Source organism: Ascaphus truei, chromosome 4 (assembly GCF_040206685.1).
Source record: "Ascaphus truei isolate aAscTru1 chromosome 4, aAscTru1.hap1, whole genome shotgun sequence".
Classification (NCBI taxonomy): Eukaryota; Metazoa; Chordata; class Amphibia; order Anura; family Ascaphidae; genus Ascaphus; species Ascaphus truei.
This window is the reverse complement of record NC_134486.1, coordinates 143,888,594-143,906,877: the sequence shown is the minus strand read 5'-3', so window position 1 is coordinate 143,906,877 and position 18,284 is coordinate 143,888,594. Positions and strand designations below refer to the sequence as shown.

Below are 18,284 nucleotides of genomic sequence, written 5' to 3'. Positions count from 1 at the left end.
CCAACACTTTTATCCCCTGTACCCAATTTTCAAACTCTACCTGTCCATGAAATGTATGTGAATTGACTGGATGTTGCCGACTCCCCCTACCCTGCCCATGGTGCGGGGGAGCTGTTTAGTGGTTCCACAGAGCTCCCCGCGATCGGGAGGTGGGGGCAGCCATTTTGTGAGTCGCGCATGCGCAGAGCGGCGAGGTGCGCATGTGCAGAGTAAGGAGTGTGGCGGCCATCTTAGGTTAGCTCCGCACATGCAGCTGCGGGACTACATGTCTCAGAATCTCTAGAGGGAGGGACTGCCCACAGGTGGTTGCCCCAGCCAATGGGATTTGCGCAGGAGAGACAGCATATCCTCTGCATGCAGGGAGCTTGCAAGTCAGTCCTGATGGAGGAGGCAAAGGAGAAGATTGTGTCCAGGGAGCAGTGCTTCCTGAGCTAGGCCTAGATCTTGCCCCTTGGCTCCAGAGCCATAGAAGTGGAGTGTTGTAGGGAAGGCCCCAGATACGGACTCTTCCCCTTATTGTTATTTCTGCGCCGGTGACCAAACGGTCACATGGTGCCCTGCGGCCTGGGTCCAGAACACAGGATCCAGAGGTGGATCCGGACCCCTTAGGAGAGAGGGGATTTGTGTTGGAGGCCCCGCTGCGTGGGACCCGCTCCAACTCACTACGACAAGCAGTATCCAGGCAGGAACCCAACATGCACCTACATCCACAGGGGGTAGCACTATGTCACACTTGGGTGGGAATTGCTGTGACAGGACGCCAGGGTTATTGGTGCCACGCCACCCTCAGTACATTGATTGGTTTTGTGTACACTGTGAGTACAGGTATTACCGTTATTGTATGTGTGTATATGTTAATAGGTGTATAAAGTAAACCTTAGTTATATACATTGTGTGGTGTATTATTCTTTACTGTGTATTGGTTCCTGTGAAGGATTATCCCATCAACTCTGGGATCCCTCATAGGTGGAGGCGCTGCACTGCAAGGAGAAAGAGCTCACCCCAGGCTCCCAGAGGTAGAGGCAAAGGCCTCCTGTGAGCAAACAGGAAAAGCAGCACGCTTACTTGCCGTGTAGTTCCCTTAGGCATAGGGAAAGGGGGCTACATGTGTAAACCTGTTCATTTAATGTAACCATGTATTGTTATAACTCTGTGCCCAAGACATACTTGAAAACGAGGGATCACTCTCAATGTGTTACTTACTGGCAAAACATTTTTATAAATAAAAAATAAAATACGGCCGAGAGATATAGTTGCCTATGAATTAGGAATATGGAAAATAGCTGAAGCGCTCAAATGCAGGTATATCTCAAAATGATAATAAGCCAGACCACTGTACCAGGGTACTAACAATTGATATAGTACCTATTGTGTCATATAATGGGTACTATCCTCCTGAAGACAGGTGGTGTGTGGTGCAACCCACTCACCATATGTCTCATTGGCAGGTTCCCCTGAAAAATATGCAAATACTCACATCCTGGTAGGGCAGGCAGGCAGGCTGTGCAGCTACTCAATGCAATACAGGGAAAAGGGAGACCAAAAAGCGCACCAGCACAAACGGAGCAGGAAGAAACCAGAACAAAAAAATGATTAAAAGGGCACTTTAATGTGGCAAAAGACCCATCCAATGCATTTCGAACGTCGCAGCGTTCTTTTTCAAGGAAAAAGAACGCTGCGACGTTCGAAATGCATTGGATGGGTCTTTTGCCACATTAAAGTGCCCTTTTAATCATTTTTTTGTTCTGGTTTCTTCCTGCTCCGTTTGTGCTGGTGCGCTTTTTGGTCTCCCTTTTCCCTGCCTATGAATTAGACCTGGAAGCGTGCATCCTGCACTGGGTCTCTTAAAACTTACCTCTACGTACAAAGGTAGTTCTAATTTTCATATCTCTGCTGGTAGCGGGGAATGTGTGCTCTGACATTTGATGTTTGTTGCTAGAGGAAGGGCCAATACTTTGAGGTAATGCAATGATTGAAAGGTGGTAAAATAACAATTGGAAGGAGAAAACAGAGCAACTAGCAGGAGATAAAATAACTACATGTATAGGAAGCAGGTAAGAAAATCCCTTAATGCATTATTATGTATACATCCTGATGCCTGACTAAGTAGGAAAGCTTGGGAAGCTCACAATAACTATTTGTAATTGCTCTGAAAAGTATAAGCCACATTCTCTTCATTATTTATTCCTTTTGCCGCTATTCTTTCCCTTCATTTCATTCTTTTTAGCCCTGTTGTGCATTCTGTCTTAGATGGTGGGAATGGTTTAAGCCAAACATAGCACATAGCATGACCTTCTGTTGTGCCAGACATCAGCCCGTGTGAGACAACCATCAGCATTTGGTCCTGCTGTACAGAGCAGCATGTGGCACTTGCAGCACAATGGTGGTATAATAACAGAATATTAATAATAATTAGGTCAACAATTTATGTTTAGCATTGTATTATGTAGCCACAGATGGTCATCATTTATCTCAGTTAGGACAGGTGGCTGAGGACACATGGAAACCGTGAAATTACAATCTTTCCTAGGCCTTGTGCCCACCTGGAGCATAAAATGTCTACATTTATTTTTCCTTCAGCCTGCTGATTAAAAACGTAATGACAGTGCATCCTACCTTACCGACAGGATACATAACTCACCCACTATCCTGCTAACCTTACAACATTTGTTTATTTTATTGTAAGGGCTGATCCTTTCTTTGCTGGAATCATCTGATAGCATACATTGATATACAGTACATTTTTATATAACAATATTTTATTTCACATCTTAATCATTTTTTCTAATGGCAACAATGTACTGCAAAATGTGAGTTATGGATACAAAGGGACTGCCATCTAGATACAACTGTGCAATATATTAACCTAGTTGCTTTGTAGCTCAGACTTGCCTCTGAAGTGAGAAACATGTTTCAATAGTCTTTTCTATCCTTCTAGAAATCCCAAAATGTTATTGTGCCTTGCATACTTCATTGACATTGATTAACTGTACCTCTTGTTCTCCTATCTGCAGCTCTGCACTCAGTAGCAGTTATTTTCTAGGACAATTATTAACAGAGCGGGTTCAAATTGTGTTAAGCAATGTAATGCTAAGTGTTAGATGCTTCTTTGTTCTGCTGTTTTGAGGCTTTAGCCTGGCTCTCCAAGGAATCAGACAGTTCCTTGATGTAGCCAATACCAAGGAAGACAGGGTATCCAGTGAAGCGACATTAATCAGTCTATCATTGTTCTCGTGCTTATGGCTTTCCCTAAAGTCAAACAGCATTTCAAGTGATCATCAACAAGATGAATGAAACCAGAACACATTTGGTGCCCCTTCCTATTCATTTTGGCTGCAAACTTGGGATAATGCAAGCAGCACAATAATATTTACAGGGGGAAAAACGACCGCACATACAATTTTGAATTTTAAATATTTGTATGAGTACCATTATTATTATATATTGGTCTTATTACTTAGGCTAATGCATCAGAATGTGGCAAGCGCCTTATAGCACACCAGCAAACTCAGGTTTGTTTGAAAACAGCTGTTTCAGTGCAAAAAAAGCCAAATATACAAAGAGCTACAAACAACTTAGACAAAGAATAACATTTTTATTGTGTTTGTTGGGCAGTGTGGACAAGAGGAGCCTTCCCTGAAAGCAGGCTCCCTTTATCTCTAGCAGGGGAGCTATCACATACTCACTGAGGAACTAGAAGGGTATTGCAAAGCAATTCAATGCAACTCCCTTTGGCAGAGAAGGGTTTACAATCACAGCAAGCTAAGGGGTTAAGTAAGGCATGGGCACGGATTTGTGATCCAGTGCAATTGTAATGGGACATTTGCTCTAGTTTACTTTATCTGCCAGGCCATTATGTACTCAAATTAAGACTGTGAGCTATTTACTCCTGTATTGTTCTATTGCAGTGCAGAATGTAAAGTACCATGTAAATAATAATAGTTATAATAGTGTTCTGTTATATTCAAAGTAGGATGCGTCCCAAAAGCCATAAAACATGTTCCAAAGATTTCCCCCTGAGTGGTAATTGTTTTTCTTTTCCCTATTTTTAAACATGTTAATATATAACATGGTTCGACATTCATGATATCTTGGAGGCATGACGCCTCCTTGGTTACCCGCCACCCATTGCCGCCATCCACCTCTTTATATGTTCCCTGACAACACAGGAATGCCCCCTCAACATAATGGGAATGCCCCTTGCAGACAAAGCCACACTCCATGATGTCACTAGAACTTAATGTCTGGTCTGCGCCTGACAATGAAGCTGCGCCCCTGACAATGAGGCTGTGCGCCTGACAATGAGGCTGCGTGCCTGACACTGAGGCTGCTCCCCTGACAATGAGGCTGAGCCCCTGACAATGAGGCTGCTCCCCTGACAATGAGGCTGCTCCCCTGACAATGAAGCTGCGCCCCTGACAATGAGGCTGCTCCCCTGACAATGAGGCTGCTCCCCTGACAATGAAGCTGCTCCCCTGACAGTGAGGCAGCGCCCCTGACAATGAAGCTGCGCCCCTGACAATGAGGCTGCGCCTCTGACAATGAAGCTACACTACTGACAATGAAGCTGTGCCCCTGACAATGAAGCTGCGCCCCATTGTGCTTCCTCCTCTATGATCAGAAACTCGGTATGATGAAAAATGTTTGGGTAATAAATCACACACACAAGTTCTGCCTGCTCGTTTCTCAACCCAGAGATGGTAACTAGCAGCAAGGGAGAACGAAAGGTAAGTAAGTGTAGCCCTGTATCCCCCTAAACAAGAAGGCTCCTGGTGCTGCCGCTACCTGTCGGTTCACAGAGGATGTAAGCCTCCGCCACTGGGAGCCTGGGGAATTGTAGTCCCTTCCTAGGCATTTCCTATGAGCCTCGGTACTATCTGGCGCTGCGCATGCGCGGCTTCAATGCGCATGCGCAACGGACCAAAGATGGCGGCGCCCTCTATTAGGTACCACCACGGAGCTCCGGCGACCTGCTCGCCCCCCCTGGCGGCACCCGCACCCAGCCACATACTTCCACAGAGCCGTCCCCCTCTCGCGCAGCCCGGAGGTAAGAGGGGGACCCGGCTATACAAGCAAAGGTTGGAAGGCTAGTTTGAAGGTGCAAACACCATTGTAATTCTAAAGAACCTGAAAAGAAACGAGTTTCCGCCATATTACTTCCCCAGATGGTGTTGATCAGAGGATTATGTAATCAATCATATACTCTATATCAAAATCTAGATAGCAAGCTCATTGGGGCAGGGATTCCTTTTCCTAACATTTACTTTTGTGTTTAAAGAGCTTATTTCCATTACGTATTACACACTGTTTTTTTGTTGCATATAATACTGCTGTGAAGTGATAGGTACTAGGATGGCACAATACAAATAAAGATTTACATACATACATACTCTATTTATCAAGAATTTGGCTCATGTAAAGTGGCTTGCAAAAGTATTCACCCACTACCAATAATCTCACAAATTGTTGAATTATAAATAAGGTATGCATATTTTTTCAAACTAACTATTTGTATTCAAAGCTACAGAGCTGTGGAGGTTAAACTGAACACTGTTATATGAGGAGGAAGTTAAATGTCAGTAAAGGAAAAATACTGGTTGCTTAAGTATTCAGCCCCTTTAGTCAGTACTTGATAAAAGCACCCTTTGCAGCATTTATTGTTAGGAGGTTTTTTTTTGGATCAGTCTCTACTACAGTAGCTTTGCACAGTAGGATGGGGACATTTTTGCCTATTGTTCTGATAAATTTATTGAGGATCGTTGATGGACTGCAATCTTCAAGTCTCGCCATAAATGTTCGATTGGATTCAAGTCAGGACTTTGAATGGGCCACTCAAGAACATTAATTCTCTTCTTATTCAACCACTCCAGTGTGGCTTTGGCTTTGTGCTTCGGGTCATTGTCCTGTTGAAATGTGAATTACCTCCCCAGTTTCAGAGTCTTGGCTGATTCAAACAGGTTTTCCTCAAGGATTCGCCTGTACTTTGCACCATACATTCTCCCTTCTATACTGACACGCTTCCCAAGTCCCCGCTGAAGAGAAGCATCCCCATAACATGACGTTGCCACCACCATGCTTGACAGTTGCGTTGGTGTTAACTGGATGATTTTAAGTGTTGAGCTTGCGCCAGACATAACGCTTGGAATGTAGACCAAAAAGTTTAATTTTTGTTTGTGAAAAAGCATATGGATTATACTGCAGACATGTGGAAAAAACATTTTGTGGTCAGACAAGATAAAAAATTTACTTTTAGCCGCATGTAACAGTTTTCAGTTTAACCACTACAGCTTTGTAGCTTTGAATAAAAATAGTTAGTTTGAAAAGATGCGCATAGATTAATTATAATTCAACAATTTGTAACATTATTGGTAGGGGTGAATACTTCTGCAAGCCACTGTAAATCAATTTTCTACTTTTAGCTGCACCAAATGCGAGATATATGTTATCCATTTATTTTACATTTGACGCAGATTATTAGCCCAGGAGATTTACAGTACAACACTTCAGACCTGGTGGAGATTTTGTAATGCTTTGTAAAAAAAAAAAACATGATGGATTGAACTGGAATCTTTGATATATTGCTGCATAATATGATCTTCACCTAATGTACCTCCTCCTTATATTCTCCTATAGAAACTTCCCAGATCCCAGCCCAACAAGCACAAAGCAAAATAGGTGCTTAATACCATCAATAATCTGACCCTAAAAGATGTACATGTTTTGCTTAACATCAATGTACCAATAAAAGTCCCTTGATACATAGAACCTTACAAATTGTTAGTTTTATAGCAATATTATTAATATTACCAGGATGGTGCAAAAGATGTGTCATGTTTTACTGTGGATATGTTTCTTCAAAAGTAAGGAGCCTACTGTACGTACAAAGATATTATTTACATTTTGACCTTTTCAGTGCTAAAAAGTAATAGAAATCTTCACACAAATGTGTGTCATATGTATGAGGACTTACACATACTCTACGATACATAGTGTGACAGAAACCAGGGGATGGTAATAAATTCCATATATAGGGCTCCCAGGATACTAAACAGTTTCTATCCTGTTTGGCCTGGGAGTGCAGCCTCATAATAAATGCACTCCATCCCACAGTTTGGCAAGTGCTGGAACTGAGGGATAAGGGATCCAGGCCAGAGTTTGTCTGCTGCCTGATTTCTGTCACCTGTCATGCTAATTAGAAATCAGGTATTTAAGACTGATTTCCTGGTTCCTCTTCCCTCTCCCCAAGAGCCTGTAGACAGGAAGGCTGCTGGAAGCAGAGAGGGGAAAAGTCTCTCCCCAAACAGGTTAAATCATTCTGTTCCTTTTTGTCTAAAACTGCAAAGTACCTTGTTTTGTTGTTGGAAGTGGAAAAGCCACTTCAACCCTGAGTCAGGGAAAAAATAAGTTAAGTTATTGCTCAGGTGAGCAACTTTTTGTTTTGCTGTGTTTCTGTTGTATGCACTGGAGCAGTCTCAGTGCCTGGGACTGAATAAACCAAGCATAGCCTGTTTAAAGGAACAGTACGTGACGCCTCATCATTTAACCTACCCTAAAAGACCGTGTTCTAACAGTTCCAGAAAGACGGCGGAGCCCCGGAGTAAGCCGTTTGTCACATATGGTGGAGAATGCGGGCAGAACACTAAAAGGTCTGCAAGTTAAAGAACTTTAAAAAAAAAAAAAAAAAAGTTTTTTTTCTCTCCAAACAAGATGGAAGACGTGGTGAGTGCGCTGGTATGCAATGTCGCTGCCCAGAAAGACGCGAATGAAACCCAGCAACAGCTGTTAATAAACCAGCAACAGACTAATGCAGCCCTGCAGGAGGCTAATGCAAACCAGCAACAGACTAATGCAAACCAGCAACAGACGAATGCAGCCCTGCAAGAGGCTAATGCAAACCAGCAACAGACGAATGCAGCCCTACAAGAGGCGAATGCAGCTCTGCAAATCGCGAATGCAAACCAGCAAGAGACAAACCGCTTGCTGAGAGAGGAGCAACAACTGTTCGCCCAGGGCTTACAGCAGGAACTCGAGATCCTGAGAGGGACTATCATTAAGACCCCACTGGCAGAGGCAGCCCCAGTCCCGAGAATGACCAGGGCAAGCCACTACCTTCAGAAGATGGGGCCCTCAGATGATGTTGAAACCTATCTTCTCACGTTTGAACGCACGGCACAGAGAGAGGGATGGCCAGAAGCTGAGTGGGCCAGTTTAATCGCACCTTTCTTAAGCGGCGAACCCCAGAAAGCTTACTTTGATCTAGAGCCAGCCGAAGCTAATGTCTATGCAAAATTGAAGTTCCAGATCCTCGCCCGCCTCGGCATAACCATGGCTGTTCGTGCCCAAAGGTTCCACGCATGGTCCTTCACGTTGGATAAAGCCACCCGAAGCCAGATGTATGACCTCATCCACCTCGCTCAGAAGTGGCTACAACCCGAGATCAACTCAGAAAGCCACATCGTGGAACGGTTGGTCATGGACTAGTTCTTGAGGAAACTTCCCTCTGCCCTACGCCATTGGGTCAGTCAGAGTGACCCCCACAATGCAGACGAGCTGGTGGCCCTTATAGAAAGGTACAATGCAGCAGAAGAGCACCCGCAACCCATAGGCGTGGAGCATCCCCACTACCCAAGGTTCCAGGACTCTTCCAGAGATGGTAAAAGGGTACCAGGGTTAAGGGGGGCTGAAGAGCGACGACGCCTTCCCACAGCACCAGCAACAGTGGCTCGCACACTAAGGGCAACAGCCGACATGGGGAGCCGAAAAAGGGCTCTAAGTGGGACACAGACTATGTACCTAAATGTGTAAATTGTTATGAGAGGGGCCACACCGCGAAAGTCTGCCCACTAAATGCTGAACCAATGCAATGCAACAGCGTTGAACCTTATTCGCTGTGGTCCCAATGTGTGGGCCCTAGCCCAGAGGACCCCTTGAATAACCATCTTTGGGCATTTGTAAAGGTAAATGGTAAGAGGGTTCGGGCACTTCTTGACTCTGGGAGTATGGTCACACTAGTGTCTGAATACCTGTTGCCCATTGAGAAAAAAACAGGTAAACAGTTCACAAAGAGTGACAATTTGTTGTATACATGGGGATAATCACGAATATTCCACTGTTGATGTTCTTATTGAAACAGAGTTTGGTTCTTTAGATTTCAAAGTGGGTATAGTACCCAAACTGGCACATGATCTGTTAATAGGGACCGACTTTCCCCATTTTCTAAAAATGTGGTCCTCCTCTCAGAATAGCGCCCATAGTTCAATAGCGGACCATAACGAAGTAACAGAAGAAACAAATCCTTTCCCTTTTTCAGAAATAGAGGTTGACGAGGGCCTAAATAAGAAGGGGAAAGAGGATGAGTGCTGTACAATTCCCTTCCCTATGGCTACCTTGGTAGGGAATACCCCAAATCAAGATGTTGAACAGGCACTTACCACCCCAGAACAGGATAAGACCTTCGCTGACCTAGAGGTCAGTCCTGGGAGTTTTAAGAAGGCCCAGTGGGAAGACCCCACATTAGCGGAAGCAAAGGGGAATATACGGGACCAGAATAGTACTCCGGGCCAACTAGATAGGTCACTTGCCTACCCCTACTTCGAGGTAGAGAATGACCTAGTATATCGGGTTGATAAAAGGAAATCAATTATAACTAAACAATTGTTGGTACCACGGACATTCCGTAATGTAGTATTACACCTCGCACATAGTCACCCATTGGGGGGACACCTAGGGGTGGAAAAGACAAAAGAAAAGGTTCTCCGAAGCTTCTATTGGCTTGGGGTTCTGGCAGAAATTACAAATTATTGCTCCTCATGAACAGAATGTCAGATCACCGCCCCGTTCAAAGCGTATCGTAGCCCATTGGTACCCCTTCCCATAATAGATGTACCATTTGACCAGATTGCTATGGATCTAGTAGGACCCCTAATAAAGTCTGCTAGGGGACATCAGCATATATTGGTAATATTAGATTATGCCACCCGATATCCGGAGGCAATTCCCCTACGTAGCACCTCTGCTAAAAACATAGCAAAAGAGTTAATAGTTCTGTTTACCCGGGTCGGAATTCCTAAAGAGATCTTAACTGACCAGGGAACACCATTTATGTCCCAAGTAACAAAAGAGTTAGGTAAACTCCTAAAAATCAAGCATCTCAGAACCTCAGTCTATCATCCACAAACAGATGGTTTAGTGGAACGGTTCAATAAAACCTTAAAGAGCATGTTACGCCGGGCGGTCGATAAGGATGGGAAAAACTGGGATTGTTTGTTACCATACCTTTTATTTGCCATTAGGGAAGTTTCCCAATCATCCACAGGCTTCTCCCCGTTTGAACTATTATATGTCCGACACCCAAGGGGCTTACTGGATATAGCCAAAGAGACTTGGGAACACGAGGTTACCCCTTACAGAAGTGTAATAGAGCATGTTGCCCAGATGCAGGACCGCATAGCTGTAGTCCTACCTATAGTGAGGGAACATATGGAAAAAGCACAAGAGGCACAGAGGAATATGTATAATAAGGGTGCTAGGGTCAGAAATGTTTTTCCAGGCGATAGGGTACTAGTTCTGGTTCCCACCGTAGAGAGTAAATTCCTTGCTAAGTGGCATGGGCCATATGAGTTCTTGGAAAGAGTGGGAGAAGTAAATTACAAGGTGAGACAGCCAGGTAGGAGGAAACCTGAGCAAATTTACCATATAAACCTACTTAAGCCCTGGAAAGATAGAGAGGTCTTGTTAACCCTAGTACCCCCACGTCCGTCAGAGAATCGAGAAACTGACCCAGAGGTTAGCATAGCTGAAACCCTGTCCGTTCATCAGAAACGAGAGGTCCAGAATTTAGTGAGAAGAAACAAAGAAGTCTTCTCTACACAGCCAGGTAGAACTAGCGTAATTGAACATGACCTAGTCTCTGAACCGGGGGTCCGAGTTAACCTTAAACCGTACCGAATCCCAGAGGCCAAAAGAGAGGCTATAAGTTTAGAGGTTAAAAAAATGCTAAAAGTACGCGTAATTGAGGAATCCAAAGTGGGTGGAACAGCCCTATAGTTTTAGTCCCAAAGCCAGGCGGTACAACAAGGTTTTGCAATGACTACCGTAAACTAAACGCTGTGTCAAAATTTGATACTTATCCTATGCCCAGGGTTGATGAACTGGTAGAGAGACTGGGCAAAGCCCGATATCTCACGACCCTAGACCTAACAAAAGGATACTGGCAGGTTCCCCTCACAGAAAGGGCAAAAGAAAAGACAGCCTTCTCAACCCTAGACGGCCTCTTTCAGTATAGGGTGCTGCCTTTTGGCTTACATGGAGCTCCCGCCACATTCCAAAGAATGATGGATAAAATTTTAAAACCACATGCTCGGTATGCTGCCGCCTACCTGGATGATGTGGTAATCCATAGTGAAGATTGGAAATCCCACCTTCCAAAGGTCCAAGCTGTGCTTGATGCAGTTCGGTCTGCTGGACTAACTGCCAACCCCGCTAAATGCACTATTGGTCTGGAGGAGGCCAAGTATCTGGGGTATTCTATTGACAGAGGTTTACTCCAACCCCAAACACTCAAAGTAGAGGTGATACAAAATTGGCCAAGGCCAGTTACAAAAAATCAAGTAAGGACCTTTTTGGGATTAATTGGTTATTATAGAAGGTTTATTCCCAATTTTGCAACTAAGGCAACCCCACTAACCGACCTCACAAAAGCAAGAGGGCTGCTAATGGTAAAGTGGTCCCCCGAAACCGAACAGGCCTTTAGAAGCCTGAAAGAAGCTCTCTGTGCCCAACCAGTGTTGGTCACACCTGACTTCTCTAAAGAGATTTTTAGTTCAAACCGATGCATCTAAGGTAGGGCTGGGGGCTGTACTCTCCCAGGAGTCTCAAGGTGAGGAGCACCCCATCCTTTATTTAAGTAGGAAACTAAATCCCCAGGAGAAAAATTACTCCATAGTCGAGAAAGAGTGTCTCGCAATAAAGTGGGCTGTAGAGACGCTCAAATACTATCTGTTGGGGAGAAAATTCCGGTTGGTCACGGATCATGCACCCCTCACCTGGATGTGTCAAAACAGAGAGAAGAATGCTAGAGTGACCAGGTGGTTCCTAAGCCTACAACCCTTTAAATTTTCTGTGGAACACAGGTCAGGGCACAAACATGGCAATGCTGACGGGTTGTCAAGGATGCACTCCCTAATATCCATGGTCGCTCATCCCTCGAGGTCTGAGCTGGGGGGGAGGATATGTGACAGAAACCAGGGGATGGTAATAAATTCCATATATAGGGCTCCCAGGATACTGAACAGTTTCTATCCTGTTTGGCCTGGAAGTGCAGCCTCATAATACATGCACTCCATCCCACAGTTTGGCAAGTGCTGGAACTGAGGGATGAGTGATCCAGGCCAGAGTTTGTCTGCTGCCTGATTTCTGTCACCTGTCATGCTAATTAGAAATCAGGTATTTAAGACTGATTTCCTGGTTCCTCTTCCCTCTCCCCAAGAGCCTGGAGACAGGAAGGCTGCTGGAAGCAGAGATGGGAAAAGCCTCTCCCCAAACAGGTTAAATCATTCTGTTCCTTTTTGTCTAAAACTGCAAAGTACCTTGTTTTGTTGTTGGAAGTGGAAAAGCCACTTCAACCCTGAGTCAGGGAAAACCTAAGTTAAGTTATTGCTCAGGTGAGCAACTTTTTGTTTTGCTGTGTTTCTGTTGTATGCACTGGGGCAGTCTCAGTGCCTGGGACTGAATAAACCAGGCATAGTCTGTTTAAAGGAACAGCACGTGACGCCTCATCATTTAACCTACCCTAAAAGACCGTGTTCTAAAAGTCCCGGACAGACGGCGGAGCCCCGGAGTAAGCCGTTTGTCACAATAGTTTATTTGAAATTATTTTTGACGCATTCCTGATGCTGAATACCTAATACAATTGAAATTAAAACAAAATCATGTGTATACTTTATAACTAGAAATTTGAAAAAATATTACTATTAGTGTTAGTATTATTATTATTTATAATAGCCATATTGGCGCCGACATTTCCATTTTTCTCTTATGCCATCCAACTGACTGTACTGTCAGTATCTGTCTGGCTGCCATTATTGTTATATATATTTTTCACGTGTTTCCCATTAGGGGTATTGTATGATCTTTTTAGCGCTGTTTTGCACCGTCTTTCTTGTTTTTTGTTTTTTGTTTTATCATATGGTAAAAATAATACTTATTTTGAGCCTCAGTCTACGTGAAACATCCATGCTGTGTGAAATCTATTTTTCAATTGATACATAGTAAAGTAACTTAATTCTGACTAACCCTATTAAGGATCTTACTTATGTAGGCCTATAAGTGTTGTAGGCTGCACAGGTGGACAGTTCCCACGATGTCTGAATTTTTACCTGGACATGAAGGACAGCACTGTCCTGGATGTATGGTGGGGTTTGTGCAGCCAGGCACAGGGCAGGTTATCAGTGCACACATCTCCCGTCCATTGTGACAGTAACACTCACGGCATCCATCATGCCAGCTCTCCTCGTTTTCATGGCGTCGTCCATCCATTGACAGACAAGTCCCTGTTTTGACTGGCGGCATAACAGATGCTGGTGCCTCTACAAAAAATAGATAAGAAGATATTCTGTTTAAATAGTGTAATTTAAACAAAATACAGTCCATAATACACCTATACGTCTTCATTTATTGTAATCTATAATGTAATCCTCCATTACCATTAAAATTGAATTACAAGAGTCGTTGCTTATTGTGTATAACCTATAACAGATGTTCTCTATAGCTGAATAAACGTACACAACATTGACACCAAACACATGCAGTAACCCAGCACGCAAGATGCATGATGGGTATCTGCTCTATCAACAAGAATGCGAACTTAATACACATAACTGGAGTAGCTATGGGCTGGAGAACAGGTTTGAACCAGGTCTGGCTCCCAGTGTCAGCTCGATCTAGGAGATTTGGTAGTGGCCATTTTGCCGCAACCAAATAACCGCTAGCACTTGGCCGCAACTCACCTCGCCATCGGGAAACTCATGCACCGGCCACTTCGCTGCTAAGGTATGTCACTAACCTTACCCTAAACCTCTCTAATGTTAACCCCTAATACTAATGCTAACCCCATACACTAAAAACCTTTGGGGGAGGTCACATAGATGGGCCCGCATCCTGTCTGGGTACCCCCCGATAGAAGACAGAAATTAAATGGAAAGGTAACCTTTCTTCGAAATGAGAGGGGCCCACCATCATGATAGATAGGCCCACTCAAGTGAGGTTACCCAGGAGGACTGTTAGTAAAGAGTGGTGTATTATCTGTACCCACAGGGAATATAGAAAAGATTGTGGTAGAAGTGAGAAACGAGACCGCCCATGATGTGTTGATACAAGAGGCACTGTGATGGCCCACCTGTTCAGTGCCGGAGTAATGGAGCCAGCTAAACAGAACAACACTGATGGGGGTAAGTTGACCCCATATATGTTTAAATTTGGAGACATTACTGCTCCAGAACATTAGAAGAAGCATCTAAAGGAAAAGATGGCTCTAAGACCTGAAGTATTCTCCACCCATGAGTGGCATGTAGGAAGGAGAAAGGGAGTGGAGCACCATATTCGCCTTCATGATACCCGCTTGTTCAGAGAAAGGTTGCGCACATTGGCTCTGGCTGATGTGGAGGATGTGAGATGCCACCTACAAGCATTAATGGGCCTAGGTATCAACTCGGAATACCCCAGCCAACATACACGACCCATAGTTGTGGCCCAAAAGAAAGCCGGGGCCGTGAGAATGTGTATTGACTACAACACTTTGAACAAACCACTTCAGACCAATATACCATGCCATGTATAGAAGATGCACTGGACTGTCTCACAGGGAGTAAATGGTTCTCAGTCCTCCACTTACATAGTGGGTACTATCAGATACCAATGTGCGAACAAGTCAAAGGGAAAACCATCTTCATATGTCCGTTGCGGTTTTATCAATTTGAGCGCATGCCCCAAGAAGTATCCGGGGGCCCAGCCACGTTCCAGAGACTGATGGAATGAGTTGTGGGGGATATGAAGTTATTGGAAGTGCTAGTATATTTGGATGACCAAATAGTTTTTGGGAAGACCTTGGAAGAGCATGAAGTCTGACTGATGGAAGGTACTGGACTGACTAAGTGAGAGTGGACTAAAGCTTTCCTTGGACAAATGACAGTTCTGCCAGACGTCTGTCACTTATGTGGGAAGCATTGTGTCTAAAGAAGGGGTGGCTATGGATCCCTATAAATTAGAAGCCATTGTGGCGAAAATAGGATTAATTAGCGCATTAATAAAGGCAGTATGCTCGGCTGATTAATCCTAATTCGCGTTGGGACTGAAGGGGTTAAATTTATGTGCACCACACAGTATTTTCCCTTCTATGCATTGTTGTCCCCTTTTTGCAGGCTAGTCTCTACCTGCAATGCTGAATAACAGGAGCCGTTCCATTAAGACTGCTAACTCAGGAACGGAGTGAGCCAGCACCCTGATTTTTGGTGTGCAGCCTCAGTGTAACCCCCCAAGCACACACATATTAAAAATATAACTGTAAGACAAGTGGAACAGATATTTTTATTAAAGTGTATTACTGTGTGCAATTTTAAAAGTCAGGACAGGAAACTTTTTCCTGTCTGCCTTTGTAAGTGAATGCATTAAGGAACAAATGTTATTCATACATGAGCTGGGGGTATTTTTTTTTCTCCAGCTTCAAAAGCCCCCTGTTGAGGCAATGCCTATGGGTCTAGGGACGTGTGGGAGGTGAAAAGCCCCAGAGTCTTAAAGTGTGACTTAACCGGGATGTTTCTGAGTAGCAGATCCTGTTACTCATCCTGGATATTTCAAACCTTGGGACCAAACTCCAGACGTTGCGTCCCCAGAAACGAGGGGCCCCTTTTTACTCAGCAGTGCTACCAAGCTGCTCACTGAGCATGCTCAGAGTTACCTGGGCTGGCTGTAGGATTTTCCCACATTACATGGCAGGCTCTGATAAGAGGAAGATAATTCCTTGCCAATGGGATGAGGCTAATGAAAAACTCCAAGGGCCCCTGTCCTTAAAGAGGCCTGTAATCTTCATTCCTGTGGTTGTTACCTGATTCCTTCAAGCAGATAAGATCTAAGTTCAGCGGCTGCGATTTCAGAACGCAAGGGGTTAAAAACATCGCAACAAGGAAATTAGCCCCGCTTCAGGATTTCGTTAGCCCTGGGGATTCCAGAACGAACCCCAAAGAACTAGAACAAACGTTTTACATTTCAAGGAAATAACGGGCTGGCAACTTGCGCCCCTTGCAAAAGGACTGCAATTTAAAAGACTTTATTTCTGTGTTTTTTGTTCACTGGACCATTTATTCCGTTCCCCCATTTAAGTAAGTGTTTTATTAAGTGTATTCTGAAGTTGTCGTGTGTTTGTCTATCAAGGAAATAAATGACAATTTATTTTGCTTAATTTGTTTGCTCAATCGAGAATCCCTAAAATATAAAAATTGTTGATAAGTTCCGTCCATCGTGACAGCCATTGCATCCTTGCCTATGCCCAGACAGCTGATGGAGCTGCAATACTTCTTAGGGTTCTGTGGGTTTCAGCTTACAGGGGTTGTGTGTAGATTTTAATTGGTAAACAATTGTTTGGAGGTCTGTGACTCCTCGTCTCTCTGTCTCATCTCCAAGCTTGCTCAGAGCACTTTTAAATAGCAAGTCCGGACGTGCAGCTGTGAATTACCAGTCTATTAGAGAGGTAAAGAGAACGTTTGCAGAGATAGTGTTGGGAGTTGCAGAAAAAGAGGGCATGTCTTGACGTGGTCTGCAAGCTTACAAATGCTTTGGCCAAAGAATTTAACTAAGTGACCCTCACTTATGACAGACACGTATTTAACTATATGAGTTGTCATGTTGGATGTCGCATTGGGGTTCTTTGTCTTTTGTTTCTGCAGATACCACAGATGCTTTGTGAATAATTTCTTGGCTATAGTGCAGCCCTTGACTCAACTGATTAAAGGATACCCGCCGCCGTGAGGACACAGTATGGCAGCTGGAGCTACCAGCCAGAACCCCATCAAGATGAATGAGCTACAGTATTGGTAGATAGATGGACTCCCAAGCGCGAGGAGGCCTTCAAAATCTGTCTCACTAATGCACGAGTATTGGCGTTTGTCGACCCAAAAGCCCTATGTACAGTATTAAATGTGGACGTCAGTCTAGAGGGACTGGGAGCTGTGTTAGATCAGGAATATTCGGAGGGACTTCGGCCTGTAGCATTTGTGAGCTGAGGGTTGGCACTGTTAGAAAATAATTACCCGGTGCCCAATCTCACATTTTTGGCCAGAAATAGGGGATTCAGGCCCCCTGCTCAACAACAGTTATCAGTCTGGGGGCTACAGATAAGAGGGGGTTATACCTCAAACCCCAGATTTTAAGGTATTTAAGGGCAGGGACTCATTGTGCCAACAACATTCTATACTGCTGTGTTATCAGTGCTATATATTGTTTTTCATTAATAAAATATGCAGAATCACAAAAGATGAGTGCACCTTTTATATATTTCCAGAAGATTCTACAAAGCTACAATGCCCACAGTCATATCTAGTCAAATCAGGGATCAGCAATCAATGAAAACAATGACATGGTGTTTGACAAAGAAAAAAAAAAAAGATGCAGCTTTCTGATAAATCAGTTGCATATCTTTGAAAAATATTTCAAACTAATCAATGTATTTCTGTAAAATCTTCAATCTTTTTTTTTTTAATGTAAGTACTAGCTGATTGATTTTTGCATCGATTTGTATCCTCTCGAAAGACAATCTCAGGGCTGAATTTATACTGTACATATTCAGCAGATTTTATTGTTGCCTAAAACATCTCCCATCACACTAAAACTGGCAGCATAAAGTTACCTTCCAGCCACCTGCAAAATCGGACCTTCTAAATAATACCATTTGTAGCCAAATGGGGGGTTCAAAACGCGACCAGGAAATGCCAGGTGTAAATCCCATATTCAAAACCGCACATATGGTTTTTACTTGCGCAACCTACCCAAACTGTAAGAGAAAAATTTACCCCACTCAATCTGGTTAACAAAATATGATTACCATGTGTTATATGTTAAATCTGACCTTTTCCATATTCATCTCTGAGGAGTGCAATTATTGGTGCTGCTTATGGCTAGAGCCCTGTGGGTTTCACAAGTTGTAAAGGACTATTGATAATAATTCTTTAACTCCCTCAGTGCTTTAATGCATCTACAGTACCACGCGCTGCAGATCTGCAGTTACTGGGGAGGGT

General features: G+C 43.9%; 1 protein-coding gene across 2 annotated transcripts in view; it reads right to left on the bottom strand.

Annotated features, from left to right (window-relative positions):
• The window catches only part of CRIM1 (cysteine rich transmembrane BMP regulator 1), a 700,781-nt gene that overhangs the window by 60,928 nt on the left and 621,569 nt on the right, over positions 1 to 18,284 (bottom strand). For both annotated transcript variants that reach the window (XM_075596630.1, XM_075596631.1), the window contains one exon: positions 13,377 to 13,586. In XM_075596630.1, coding sequence (XP_075452745.1) covers positions 13,377 to 13,586 — 210 coding nt within the window. The remainder of the gene's footprint in view (positions 1 to 13,376; positions 13,587 to 18,284) is intronic.